The sequence below is a fragment of the Schistocerca gregaria genome, chromosome 11 (genome assembly GCF_023897955.1).
Source record: "Schistocerca gregaria isolate iqSchGreg1 chromosome 11, iqSchGreg1.2, whole genome shotgun sequence".
Lineage (NCBI taxonomy): Eukaryota > Metazoa > Arthropoda > Insecta > Orthoptera > Acrididae > Schistocerca > Schistocerca gregaria.
In genome coordinates this window covers 102,225,223-102,238,642 of record NC_064930.1, presented here as the reverse complement: position 1 = coordinate 102,238,642, position 13,420 = coordinate 102,225,223, and the positions used below count along the sequence as shown (strand labels likewise).

Here is a 13,420-nt window from a genome sequence, read left to right as displayed (position 1 = left end):
TTCGATATCTACCATTTTGTCATCTGTGCGATATCTAGAGAAGTAACTACAGTGCAGTTTTCCTCTGTGAAACAGCTTTGGAAAAAGACATTTAGTATTTCAGCCTTTGGTCTAACCTCTCCATGGATCATTTGAAAATTTCTTATATGGGAATGATGTGAAACAGGTCAGTATGCAGGATAGTCAGGTGATTAGTGTTAACATTATTCCACATGTTATATTTTATTCCTACTCCTCCAGCTACACTTAAAAGCTAGACTTTTCCACAAAAAATTGTCCACAGAATAGAGGGAGTTGCTGAAGAAAAATGATTTTAATTTAGATTTAACACTTGCTTCTCTGCTTGTCAGAAACTTTATGTTATTGAGCACATTAACAAAAATTAATGTTGCTGAATACTGAACTCCTTTCTGCACCCAACAGTTCTTCAGAAACGTTTTACTTGTAGCATAAAAAATGAAACACCTCATATTATGGAGTCATGTCCCCCCCCCCCCCCCCCCCCCCCACACACACACACACATTATGCAGGTGTTCTGAAACAACTGCAGGGAAACTACTGTTTATTTATTTCGAATTGCAAGTCTCACATGACATGATGAGATGGTTATCATTTTGTTATTGGCTATACTTCTTACAGTACTTCAAAAGTTAAGTACCTCACAGCCCCTTGTTCCAAGCATTTGCAGTGAATTGCGATTGTTAGTGCGAGGGAAGCAGAAATTGGCAGTCAAACTGTGATATTTCAAAATGGGTCCCTGAACCATTTGTAGAAGTATTTGAAAATCTTGTGTATTCATCCACAAGAAGTTTCTGAATCCCATTCAAGAAGATCATGCCCGCACATTTATGATTCTTAAAAAGCCTAAATCTCTTTCTCTCCAGTGGAGATTTGTTTACCAGCCTTCTATATAATTTGAGTATGTTCAAACAATCATCATCTTTCGCCTTTATACAAATGAAGCAAAGCTGCATCACATGCTGCATTTTACTTCATGCATGAAGAATTGAAAACCACAAGTTTTTGATTTGCATTTTTTTTTTTTTTCCCACTGAATAGTTGTTCTGAAACGATTGCAATCAACTGGATGTCACTTAGGCAACCTTCATGTCCCTCAACAGCTATCCAACCAAGAAAAGGAGCATCACAGTTTGAGCCACATTTCATTTCTGGCGACTCTTCACTTTGTTGATAGGTGAATGCTAGTTTAAAAGGCAAAGTGGAGAAAAGTGAGCCTGCTTGGTTTCAACCCCACAACCTTAAAGAGTTCTAGACAGACGCTCTACTGCTAGACCGTCATGCACAACATGCATTTGGTTGTGTTTCCTGCCCTCTTCAAGTTATGACGGCTGCTCACTAGGTGCTAATGGCATCATTTTCACAACTTAAATTCAGACAATTTGTGTGAAATATTCATAAATTATACAGGGTGTTACAAAAAGGTACGGCCAAACTTTCAGGAAACATTCCTCACACACAGATAAAGGAAAGATGTTATGTGGACATGTGTCCGGAAACGCTTAATTTCCATGTTAGAGCTCATTTTAGTTTCGTCATTCCAACATGAGCAAATTGTAAAATTTCACAATCATCATGTGTGGGCTGACGAGAATCCGCACGCAATTGTGCAATCACGTCATCAACACAGATTTTCTGTGAACGTTTGGGCACGCATTGTTGGTGATGTCTCGATTGGGACCCATGTTCTTCCACTTACGCTCAATGGAGCATGTTATCACGATTTCATACGGGATACTCTACCTGTGCTGCTAGAACATGTGCCTTTACAAGTACGACACAACATGTGGTTCATGCACGATGGAGCTCCGGCACATTTCAGCCTAAGTGTACGTACGCTTCTCAACAACAGATTCGGTGATCGATGGATTGGTAGAGGCGGACCAATTCCATGGCCTCCACGCTCTCGTGACCTCAACCCTCTTGACTTTCATTTATGGGGGCATTTGAAAGCTCTTGTCTACACAACCCGGATACCAAATGTAGAGACTCTTCGTGCTCGGGTTGTGGACGGCTGTGACACAATACGCCATTCTCCAGGGCTGCATCAGCGCATCAGGGGTTCCACGCGACGGAGGGTGGATGCACGTATCCTCGCTAACGGAGGACATTTTGAACATTTCCTGTAACAAAGTGTTTGAAGTCACGCTAGTTCATTCTGTTGCTGTGTGTTTCCATTCCACGATTATTGTGATTTGAAGAGAAGTAATGAAATGACCTCTTAACATGGAAAGTAATCGTTTCCAGACACATGTCCATAACATATTTTCTTTCTTTGTGTGTAAGGAATGTTTCCTGAAAGTTTGGCCGTACCTTTTTGTAACACCCTGTATACAAAAACTTTTATCATGAATCAGCAAATCTATTAGTCAAAACCGGATTGAAATCCCTACAATAGTTTCTAAGACACTGTACTTCAAAAACTTTGAATACATTTCTTTAAGTATCCCGCCTCCATGGCTGAGGTCACTAACGCACGCTAGAGTAGTGGCACTCGACTCAAGGATAAGCTGATTCGAATTCCAGCAGTGGAGAAAATTTTTACTGTCACAACTTGGCCCGTGATGGGAGGAGAGGTTGTGTCATAAAGTTTCTGATCACCACACTCTGCACCAACATCCTGGTTTAAATACCTAACCTCTCTGCAGTGTCTCATGAAGTGAGAGCATCTGACCCTGTTGATGGTGATCTGCCCATCGGATGGGGACGTTAAGTTTGGTGTGGTGCTACTCACAAGGAGTAGGCTGTGTTCTGGCACCACCTCCTTTCTCTCGTCTTCACCACCACCACCACCACCACCACCACAACCATCATGGAACACGATCATTACACTCCACTCCACACACAAACACATGTAGTATCACAAATAAAGTGTAATGAAGCCTGCTATAAATAAACAAGCAAACAAACAATTTCTTTTGCTGAATTACTGCACATGCTCCATTTTAAACTGACTCCTAACACGTGAGTGAGTGAGAGAGAGAGAGAGAGAGAGAGAGAGAGAGAGAGAGAGAAAATTGTAACCTATTCTATGTGACACCTTTAAAATATAAAGTTAGATGCACAAATGGCCCACCAGACATTGAGGTTCTTTACAACATTGGTTAAGCCCCCAATCCACATGAAAGGCTACATAAAATTGTGCCACTACTCAGACACTATGACACAGTAAGATGGGAATGACGGTGCCGGCCGCACTCACCTTCACGACTTTGGGGTCAGTGAAGACATCATTGAGACACTGCAGGTCAGAGCGCAGGGCGAGAGTGTCGACGATGTAGTCTGTGTCGCGCGTCGACAGCTGCATCAGGCACGTCAGGCCCTGGTAGCTGCGGTATGAGTGGTGCTGTGGGAAGGACAGAGAGAAAGATATTAAATCAGAGCTTCTTAATGTTTCAAAAATTGGCAACTTGCTTTAAAAGTTAAGAAATTTAAATCTGTACACTGTTAAAAATGAAAAATATATCACCCTATCACTATAATATTACACAGCTGCAATCAGTCAACTCGTACAAATATCTGCGTGTAACAACACGTGGGAATATGAAATGGAATATTAACATATGCTCGGATGTATACAAAGCAGGTGGCAAACTTGGTTTCAGTAGCAGAATACTAGGAAAGGCAGCCAGTCTAATCAGGAGACTGCTTACAAAACACTCGTGGCACCCAGTCTATAATACTGCTCAGATGTGTGGGACCCATACCAAATAGGATGTATACAGAGAACAGCACCAGTGGTCTCAGTTCTGAAACTTCCTGGCAGATTGAAACTATGTGCCGAACCGGGACTCGAACTCGAAACCTTTGCCTTTCAGGGGCCATGAATTGTGCTCGGGTAGCTAAGTCGGTAGAGCATTTTCCGGCAAAAGGCAAAGGTCCCGAGTTCAAGTCTCAGTCCGGCAGACAGTTTTAATCTGCCAGGAAGCTTCATATCAGCGCACACTGCGCTGCAAAGTGAAGATTTCATTCGGATCAGACGTTTTTTTGACCCATGGGAGATTGTCACAGAGATACTGAAGAAACTTAACTGGTAGACACTTAACACAGATGCAAGCTGTAGCGAAAATACTTAGTTATTATAAGTTTCAAGAAGTGGTTTTAAGTGACAAATCTAGGACTACACTATAGACCTCGAAGTATTGCTCCTGTAGGGACTGTGAGGACTACAGTAGACTAATTATAGCACACAGAGATGATAAAGCTGTCATTTTTCTAGCTCTTCAGATGTGAAAGGAGCAGGAAAAATCCCTAATTAGCAGTGGAATGTGAAAAGCACTGTGGTGTACGAAGCCTAATACACACATTATGAACCCTCTGATACCTGTGAGTATCGATAATTTCACATGTAAGACAATATTACCAGAGGGAAACATTCCACATGGAAAAAATATATCTAAAAACAAAGATGATGTGACTTACCAAGCAAAAGCACTGTCAGGTCGATAGACACACAAACATAGACACAAAATTCGAGCTTTCGCAACCGGCGGTTGCTTCGTCAGGAAAGAGGGAAGGGGAGGGAAAGATGAAAGGATGTGGGTTTTAAGGCAGAGGGTAAGGAGTCATTCCAATCCCGGGAGTGGAAAGACTAACCTTAGGGGGGGAAAAGGATAGGTATACAATTGCACGCGCACACACACATGTGTGTCATCCGCACACACACAAACACAAGCACACATTTGTAAAGGCCTTTACAAATGTCTGCTTGTGTCTGTATGTGCGGATGTGTGTGTGTGTGTGTGTGTGTGTGTGTGTGTGTGTGTGTGTGTGCGCGTGTGCACGCGTGCGCGGGTGTATACCTATCCTTTCTTCCCCCTAAGGTAAGTCTTTCCGCTCCCGGGATTGGAATGACTCCTTACCCTCTGCCTTAAAATCCACATCCTTTCATCTTTCCCTCCCCTTCCCTCTTTCCTGACGAAGCAACCGCCGGTTGCGAAAGTTCGAATTTTGTGTGTAGGTTTGTGTGCCTATCGACCTGCCAGCGCTTTTGTTTGGTAAGTCACATCATCTTTGTATATATATATATATATACAGGGTGTCCCAGCTATCTTGTCCATCCAAAATATCTCTGGAACAAGAACAGCTATTGGAAAACGACTTTCACCGGTATCAATGTAGGGCTGGGGCCCATGAATGTACATATTTGGAAACATTCTAAAACAAAAGCATATGTGTTTTTTAACACAAACTTATGTTTTTTTTTAAAATGAACCTCCTATATTTTTTCTTCAGAAATCCATAGCATGATAAAGCACATACACAATGGCGTTGATTGCATCGCAATATTCCCATTACATCCCGAGATATTGAGACGCGAAGTTGACACTTGAAACACCCGACATGTGCTGCTAGCGCACGTCCTGAGGCTCAGGCGTGAACCCCATGCTGCCCGTAATTATAAAGGCCTTTAAATATGTCTGCTTGTGTCTGTGTATGTGCGGATGGATATGTGTGCGTGTGTGTGTGTGTGTGTGTGTGTGTGTGTGTGCGTGAGTGTACACCTGTCCTTTTTTTTCCCCTAAGGGAAGTCTTTCCGCTCCCGGGATTGGAATGACTCCTTACCCTCTCCCTTAAAACCCACATCCTTTCATTTTTCCCTCTCCTTCCCTCTTTCCTGACGAAGCAACTGCCAGTTGCGAAAGCTCGTAATTCTGTGTGTGTGTTTGTGTGTTTTGTTCATGTGCCTGTCTGCCGGCGCTTTCCCGCTTGGTATACACACACACACACACACACACACACACACACACACACACACACACACACACGTCTGGGCTGTACGGCAAATGCTGCAGTGCTCCCAATCCGTATTCGCGCAGTGCTTGCTTGCACTGTGCCATTGCCAATATGTGGGCAAACATTGTCACTGAAAATGAGTGGCCCAGCCTCGAGCAATTGAAGTCAGGTTTCGTGCATTTTTCTGTGCTCGTATTACACGAATTTATGATAATACACCACTGTGTCACTTTTTCACTCTATCTGTCATGATGATTCCTTGGTGATCATGAGTAAAAAAATCATCATTTGCTTGAATTTCAATTGAGAACATCGAAATTATTTTGGAGAGGAAAATCTGAAGCTCTCTGCCCATTGACCTGTGATTTCAACTCCAGTTCAAGTCTCTAATCCGTGTTTCATCAATAGTGACAATTTGACACAAGAATCACTGACCTTCACAGTCAAATCATTGTTTGAACAAGGTTGCAGTGTGCAGGTAGTTCTGCTTCTCTTTAGCAGTTAAGACAGTGCGGGGCCCATCTTGCAGAACTTTTTCTTTTCTTCCAATCATCTGTCAGGATATGGGATACTCCTGTTGGGGAGAATTCCCATGGCTTGAGAGAGTTCCTCAAAAGTTGCATTGTGATCTTCTTCAAGATCATCTGCCACATGTTTCACACTTAATTCATCAGTTGACATTTTTGGCCATCTAAGTCTCAGGTCGTCATTATGCTCATAAGACCATCACAAAAATGATTTCTCCTAATATGAAACTGTTCTACAGTTTACAGTAAACTCAGCCACAAGCTTCACATGACACATTGTCAATTTATGTTGGGTTTTTGCTGCGTAAATTTTCGATCTTGATTTTTGGTCTTCAACAGCTACAATACCTGAGACCACTGCACGGTCCATTTCTACGTCTCGCCAATTTTATGTTAGATACACAGTGCAAAAACAAAAAATCATGCTGCGTCTTCAAGCTCCTAACTACTTCGGACAAAATTTTCATTATATATACCAAGATGATATCTGATCTTTCGGACATGTCCGAACAGATACCATCTTAGTATATGTATATAGTTAAGGCTCACTGGCCACTTGACCATCTTATTCTTCTGTGCGAATGCACAAACAGTGCCCGAACACTTACGGGAATAGGCAATGCACCGTGAGTAATGAAAGGAGGAGGAGGAGATTAGTGTTTAACGTCTCGTCGACAACGAGCTCAGTAGAGACAGAGCGCAAGCTCAGGTGAGGGAAGAAAATCGGCTGTGCCCTTTCAAAGGAACCATCCCGGCATTTGCCTGAAGCGATTTAGGGAAATCACGGAGAACCTAAATCAGGATGGCCGGAGTCGGGATTGAACCGCTGTCCTCCCGAATGCAAGTCCAATGTGCTAACCACTGTGCCACCTCGCTCGGTCACGAGTAATGAATATAATGGGCAGGGGCACTACGAATGTAGTGCGGGACAATACGTTCAGAATGTGTGTTTCGCGAGAGGCGTGCCAGAGATAAATCCCTGCAGTCGTGCTATCCTTTGCGTCCTCAGTGGCTCAGATGGATGGAGCATCTGCCATATAAGCAGCAGATCCCGGGTTCGAGTCCCGGTCGGGGCACACATTTACATCTGTCCCCTTTGACATATGTCAACGCCTGTAAGCAGCTAAGGGAGTTCATTTCATTGTAAAATTCTCATTGTTGTTGCATCAAACGATCCAATTAAAACTATTTTTTATAAACATTTGAAATTACAAAATATTTGCATATTTACAATTTCTATTATTAATTACACAATCCTGAACTGTTTAATATGTTTATTTCTGGATTCATTCGCAAACAATTAGTTTAATACGACACCTAAAGTACAAGTTACATGAGAAGAGAGTTTCTAAAATCTATATATTCGGTTTTCTGACATACAGACTATTTTTTATGGAAAGCTTACTGTACCTCAAGGTCGACGGCGACTTCGGTGTAGCGGCGCAGGTCCTCGAGCATGATGTGCACATCCTCCGGGCGCTCAACCACGACAAGTGGCGTCTCGTCCAGGGGGAGGGGTTGCCGAGGGGCGGGGACACGCTCCAGCTGCTGGGGCGGCACACGCAGGCGGTCCAGCTCATACTCGTACGGGTGGCAGAATCTGCGACGCGAGCCACCGCCACCAATTATTGCGTGAAAGCACTGAATGCCGGAGGCTTACAAACTGTATGCCAGATATGAAACTCTTATGAGAGTCGAGGGGCATGAAAGGGAAGCAGCGGTTGGGAATGAAGTGAGACAGGGTTGTAGCCTGTCCCTGATGTTATTCAATCTGTATATTGAGCAAGCAGTAAAGGAAACAAAAGAAAAATTTGGAGTAGGTATTAAAATCCATGGAGAAGAAATAAAAACTTTTAGGTTCGCCGATGACATAGTAATTCTGTCAGAGACGGCAAGGGACTTGGAAGAGCAGTTGAACGGAATGGATAGTATCTTGAAAGGAGGATATAAGATGAACATCAACAAAAGCAAAACGAGGATAATGGAATGTAGCCGAATTAAGTCGGGTGATGCTGAGGGAATTAGATTAGGAAGTGAGACACTTCAAGTAGTAAAGGAGTTTTGCTATTTGGGGAGCAAAATGATGATGGTCAAAGTAGAGAGGATATAAAATGTAGACTGGCAGTGGCAAGGAAGGTGTTTTTGAAGAAGAGAAATTTGTTAACATCGAGCGTTGATTTAAGTGTCAGGAAGTTGTTTCTGAAAGTATTTATACGGAGTGTAGCCATGTATGGAAGTGAAATGTGAACGATAAATAGTTTGGACAAGAAGAGAATAGAAGCTTTCGAAATGTGGTGCTACAGAAGAATGCTGAAGATTAGATGGGTAGATCACATAACTAATGAGGAGGTGCTGAATAGAATTGGGGAGAAGAGGAGTTTGTGGGACAACTTGACTAGAAGAAAGGACCGGTTGGTAGGACACGTTCTGAGGCATCAAGGGATCACAAATTTAGCATTGAGGGCAGTGTGGAGGGTAAAAATCATAGAGGGAAACCAAGAGATGAATACACTAGGAGATTCAGAAGGATGTAGGCTGCAGTAAGTACTGGGAGATGATGAAGCTTGCACAGGATAGAGTAGCATGGAGAGCTGCATCAAACCAGTCTCAGGACTGAGGACCACAACAACAACAACAACAACAACAACAACAACAAACAACAGGTATGAAACTATGTGTGGGGTCGGAACTCCGACCCTAATCCTCGCCTCTTAGCGACCGACATATGAGGGCATGACCCGTCCGACCTGCCTACAGAGCAGTAACTCGCCTTCTACTTTCCGAATTCAACAGTAGCTCTCTGATGTACGTAACCAGACGAGCACTCCTGGAAGAAAGGATACTCCAGAGAAGTGGCTCTGCCACAGTGTAGGGGACTTTTCTCTCTACAAATCCTCCACTTTGCTGCAGTGCATATCTCGGCAGAGCTGCTGACACCCGGCCTACCGTACAGTGAAGGCTCTGCCAAAGCTGTCATCAGTGTACTCAATGCTCCCGATGTCTGGTAAGTAGTTGTTTAATATTTGTAACATTTGTGTGTTGTTCTCAGTTAACTTTTGTATCCGTATGTAACTTCCATCAGACATGATAAATAAATATGGGTTAACTCAAAAGCACAGAAAATTTTGGAACATGTAGCGGCAACACTCGAGATAGGTGGTGCCGAATGAGATATAGAATGCTGCTCACACTATCTTGCCATTTAATAAACACCAAACGTGGAGCAACAGAATGGCGTGCAGAGGGTCTTTGTGGTAAAAGCCTATAACAAGAATGGAAGTGTAGAGGATGCAAATTGACAATTTAGGCATCATTTCGCACATGCAACTGATGCCTGACCCTGCAATTTTGAAGCGATGTGTTCAGTACTGAAGGAGCAATGTGCAGCGAGAATGTGTGAACTGTTTAACTACAAATCGGACAGCGTTCTGTTCTACGTCAGTTGTATTGCTTGAGAGTTTGATGAGTACTGAAAGTGGATTGAAAGTCCATCTGTACAAGCCACAGATTATTCAGCAACTTCAACCTAACAATCTGCTAATGCGAAGACAATATGCTACACATTTGTTAGCAAAAGTATAATTCACAATTTCACTAACGACAAGTGGATGTCAGATGAACCTCACTTTCACCCGAGTGGTTTTGTCAGTAGACAGAATTTTCATTGTTGGTCACAGAAAAATCCATGTCAGCTACAAGAGCATCCATTGCACAGCAGCAAGGTTACTGTACAGTGAGTCATGTCATCGAGTGGTGTTACAGGCACCTACTTTTTTGAAGATGATGATGGACAGTGACATGGGAACAACTCATATGTTCAATATGTTGCAACGATGGAAAGTTTTGCTGCGCACCAACTGCCCCATTTTTCTGCCGACAGTTGGTTTCAATATGACGGAGCAACAGCACAGATATCGATGGCAGTTGTGTGAAAATTGTTTGTTAACTGCATCATTTCTAGACACGGTAACACAGCACGACATCCAAGATCGCATGACCTGACAGTGTACTATCTCTCTATTGCGAGGCCACCTTAAGAGTGCAGTTTACCGTAGTCAACCTGCTACCACCAAAGAATGAAAAAGCAAGAAAATGAGAGGACTGAAATGTTAGGTCGAGTCATGCATACTGTCCCTAACAGGTACAGGAATGTCAGCACCAAGGGTGAGCTCATCTATTGGATGTGATAGTCAAGAAATAAAAATGCCTGTGAAATTGAATAATGCCATACTACGTACTATACAGCGACATAAATGTATATGTGTAAAGTAACTGTGCTCATCCACTGAACTCCATTACAAAATTTCCCATTCTTTTGAGTCACTCTGTATCTTCATATCACTAAAAGATTAGAATGCTGGCCAGTATGTATCTTCATTTTTAGCATTCCACAGGGTATAAACAGAAAGAGGTGAAACTGGCTCAATGAGAGAACTGGATAATGAAATACACAGTACTACACTCATACAGAGATATGCAATACATGTTTCGAGTGACGTATACGATACAGTTTAATTTTTGTCTCGCCGCTTACTTTTGTACCCTCACCCTGTATCGGGATGTTCAAAGCAGTCCCCCTTCCTGACGACAGTGTGATCGCGAACTATTCCATTCTACCTCAAGCTGCCACCTTCACTGTCGTGGCAGTTGACTCCTGAAACTGTGTTGGAGAGAACTGAGATAGAAAGTCACCTGCTGACGTTAGCACTTCCTATTTTTGTCGTCACTTGTCTCTACCAGAAAATCACCATCTGAATCCTATAAGTGTTTTCCTGGCTCAGAAAGGAAGATCAGGATTAATGTACATTTGACACAGTGGTCTTGATAGACAGAGCATAATATCAGACAGTTTCAATGATTGGGTAGGAAATTTGGCACAGTGTGTGAAAGGAACCACCCCAGCATTCAACTGGAGCAATTTAAGGAAATCACAGAAAACCTAACAGTGGCAGTCCGGAGATGCAACTCCAGTGTGGTTACCGCTGTGCCATCTGCTCAGTGCGTAATAACTGGGGCAGGGGGTAGGGGTGGGGGGAAGAATAAGAAAAAAAAACTGTTAAGATACATTACTATAACCACTGTGTAACCCTTTCTGACAATGTGGACATCATCGTTCAAGGTAGGAGGTGTTGACCAAAATAAAATGCAAGACAAGTACTTTTGTACTTATGAAAACAGCAATTTTCTAAAAGGGAGTTACGCAAAGGGCTAATTGAATCTTCCTGCCAATCTCAATGTACTTCATGAAATTTCTACAAAATCTCGAAAATTAAGCAAATTTCAGTACACTAAAATCTTGTTAATCTGGCCCTCAGCAGAGTAGTACCCATCCAGCCTCTGGCCATTTGAGCAGAAATGACCAACACAATGCACAACAATGCTATACATATTTGAAATTGTGACTTTCTTTATAGCTCAGCCGAACAGTTAGCTTCGGAACCAGTATTGAGCAACAGAGATGAGCCAGTAAATTTGGAACTGTCAAATGCTGACACTTTGTACACTGAGATGTCCTACAAGCTCCCAGGAGGAGGAGAAATTGAAGAAGGTGTTATTAAGTGGGTGGATCAGGAAATCTGTGATATAGACCAAACTTCAACAGATGAAGAAGTAATCAGAAGTGTACATGAAAGTATTGAAGAAGGGGACATAGAGCTGCAGACATCTTCCTGAAGTACATTACGCAACAACCAGATAAATCCAGCACCGATGGAATGCTCGTAAAGACGCTTCAGAATAAAGTTCACCACCACAGCACGCATGATTGTGACAACTAAAAATTCAAGACATGTTTCACAGTCAGTGGCACTGCTGCACACGTACATGCTTGAGGATTATTGGGTGTGTCTGAAATTTAGTTTAAACACACAGAGACTATAACATGGCCGTTTAGCGAGAGCCCTGTTTACTTTAATGTCAAAAGTAGAAGAAATGAGAAAAGGTCACAAAATTTGGTGGAAATACATTAAAAACTGAATTCATTACTGCAGAAGTAAAAGCTGAAATGTCTATTTCACTATTCTAGTGTTAAATGTGTGTATACAAAGAACCAACAATTTACCCACATTACAGTTAGTCATTCTGCTTTGTAATTTTATAGTTTTCTCTAGCAAACGATACATGCAAAAACTGGAACAGAGACATCAGCTTGCCCAGAAAAACAAATGAGAAGATTTACTGAATGTGTGGTGGCCTTTTATTGAGACAAAAATGTTAAGAAAACACATTAATTAATTTGCTTTTGGGGAAAACAACTAGTATCAAGTATAATATGAAGAAATGGGAAAATGGAAATGTTACAGAAGAATGAAAATATATATCTCTCTCTCTCTCTCTCTCTCACACACACACACACACACACACACACACACACACACACAAACACACACACACACACACACAAATATATTAAAAACAAAGATTCCAAGACTTACCAAGCGGGAAAGCGCCAATAGTCAGGCACAATAAATAAAACACACTCTTTCCTCTTTCCTGAAGAAGCAACCGTCGGTTGCGAAAGCAGAAATTTTGTGTGTGTGTTTGTGTGTTTTATTTATTGTGCCTGTCCACCGGCACTTTCCCGCTTGGTAAGTCTTGGCATCTTTGTTATATATATATATATATATCTATATATATATATATATATATATATATATATATATATATATATACACAGAATTTCGAGCTTTCGCAACCGGCGGCTGCTTCGTCAGGAAAGAGGGAAGGAAAAGGAAAGATGAAAGGATGTGGGTTTTAAGGGAGAGGATAAGGAGTCATTCCAATCCCGGGAGCGGAAAGACTTACCTTAGGGGGAAAAAAGGATAGGTATATACTCGCGCACACACACATACACGCATATCCATCCATACATACACAGACACAAGCGGACATATTTAAAGGCCTTTGTGTATGTATGGATGGATATGCGTGTATGTGTGTGTGCGCGAGTATATACCTATCCTTTTTCCCCCCAAAGGTATGTCTTTCCACTCCCGGGATTGGAATGACTCCTTACCCTCTCTCTCAAAACCCACATCCTTTCGTCTTTCCCTCTCCTTCCCAGTATCCTGATGAAGCAACCGTGCGTTGCGAAAGCATGAATTTTGTGTGTGTGTGTTTGTGTTTGTTAGTGTCTCTA

General features: G+C 42.3%; 1 protein-coding gene across 2 annotated transcripts in view; it reads right to left on the bottom strand.

Annotated features, from left to right (window-relative positions):
- Nucleotides 1–13,420, bottom strand: part of LOC126295076 (exosome component 10-like) — a 186,999-nt gene that overhangs the window by 109,938 nt on the left and 63,641 nt on the right. For both annotated transcript variants that reach the window (XM_049987321.1, XM_049987322.1), the window contains exons 6-7: nt 7,693–7,882; nt 3,222–3,365 (exon numbers count right to left, since the gene is read on the bottom strand). In XM_049987321.1, the coding sequence (XP_049843278.1) occupies nt 3,222–3,365; nt 7,693–7,882 (334 nt within the window). The remainder of the gene's footprint in view (nt 1–3,221; nt 3,366–7,692; nt 7,883–13,420) is intronic.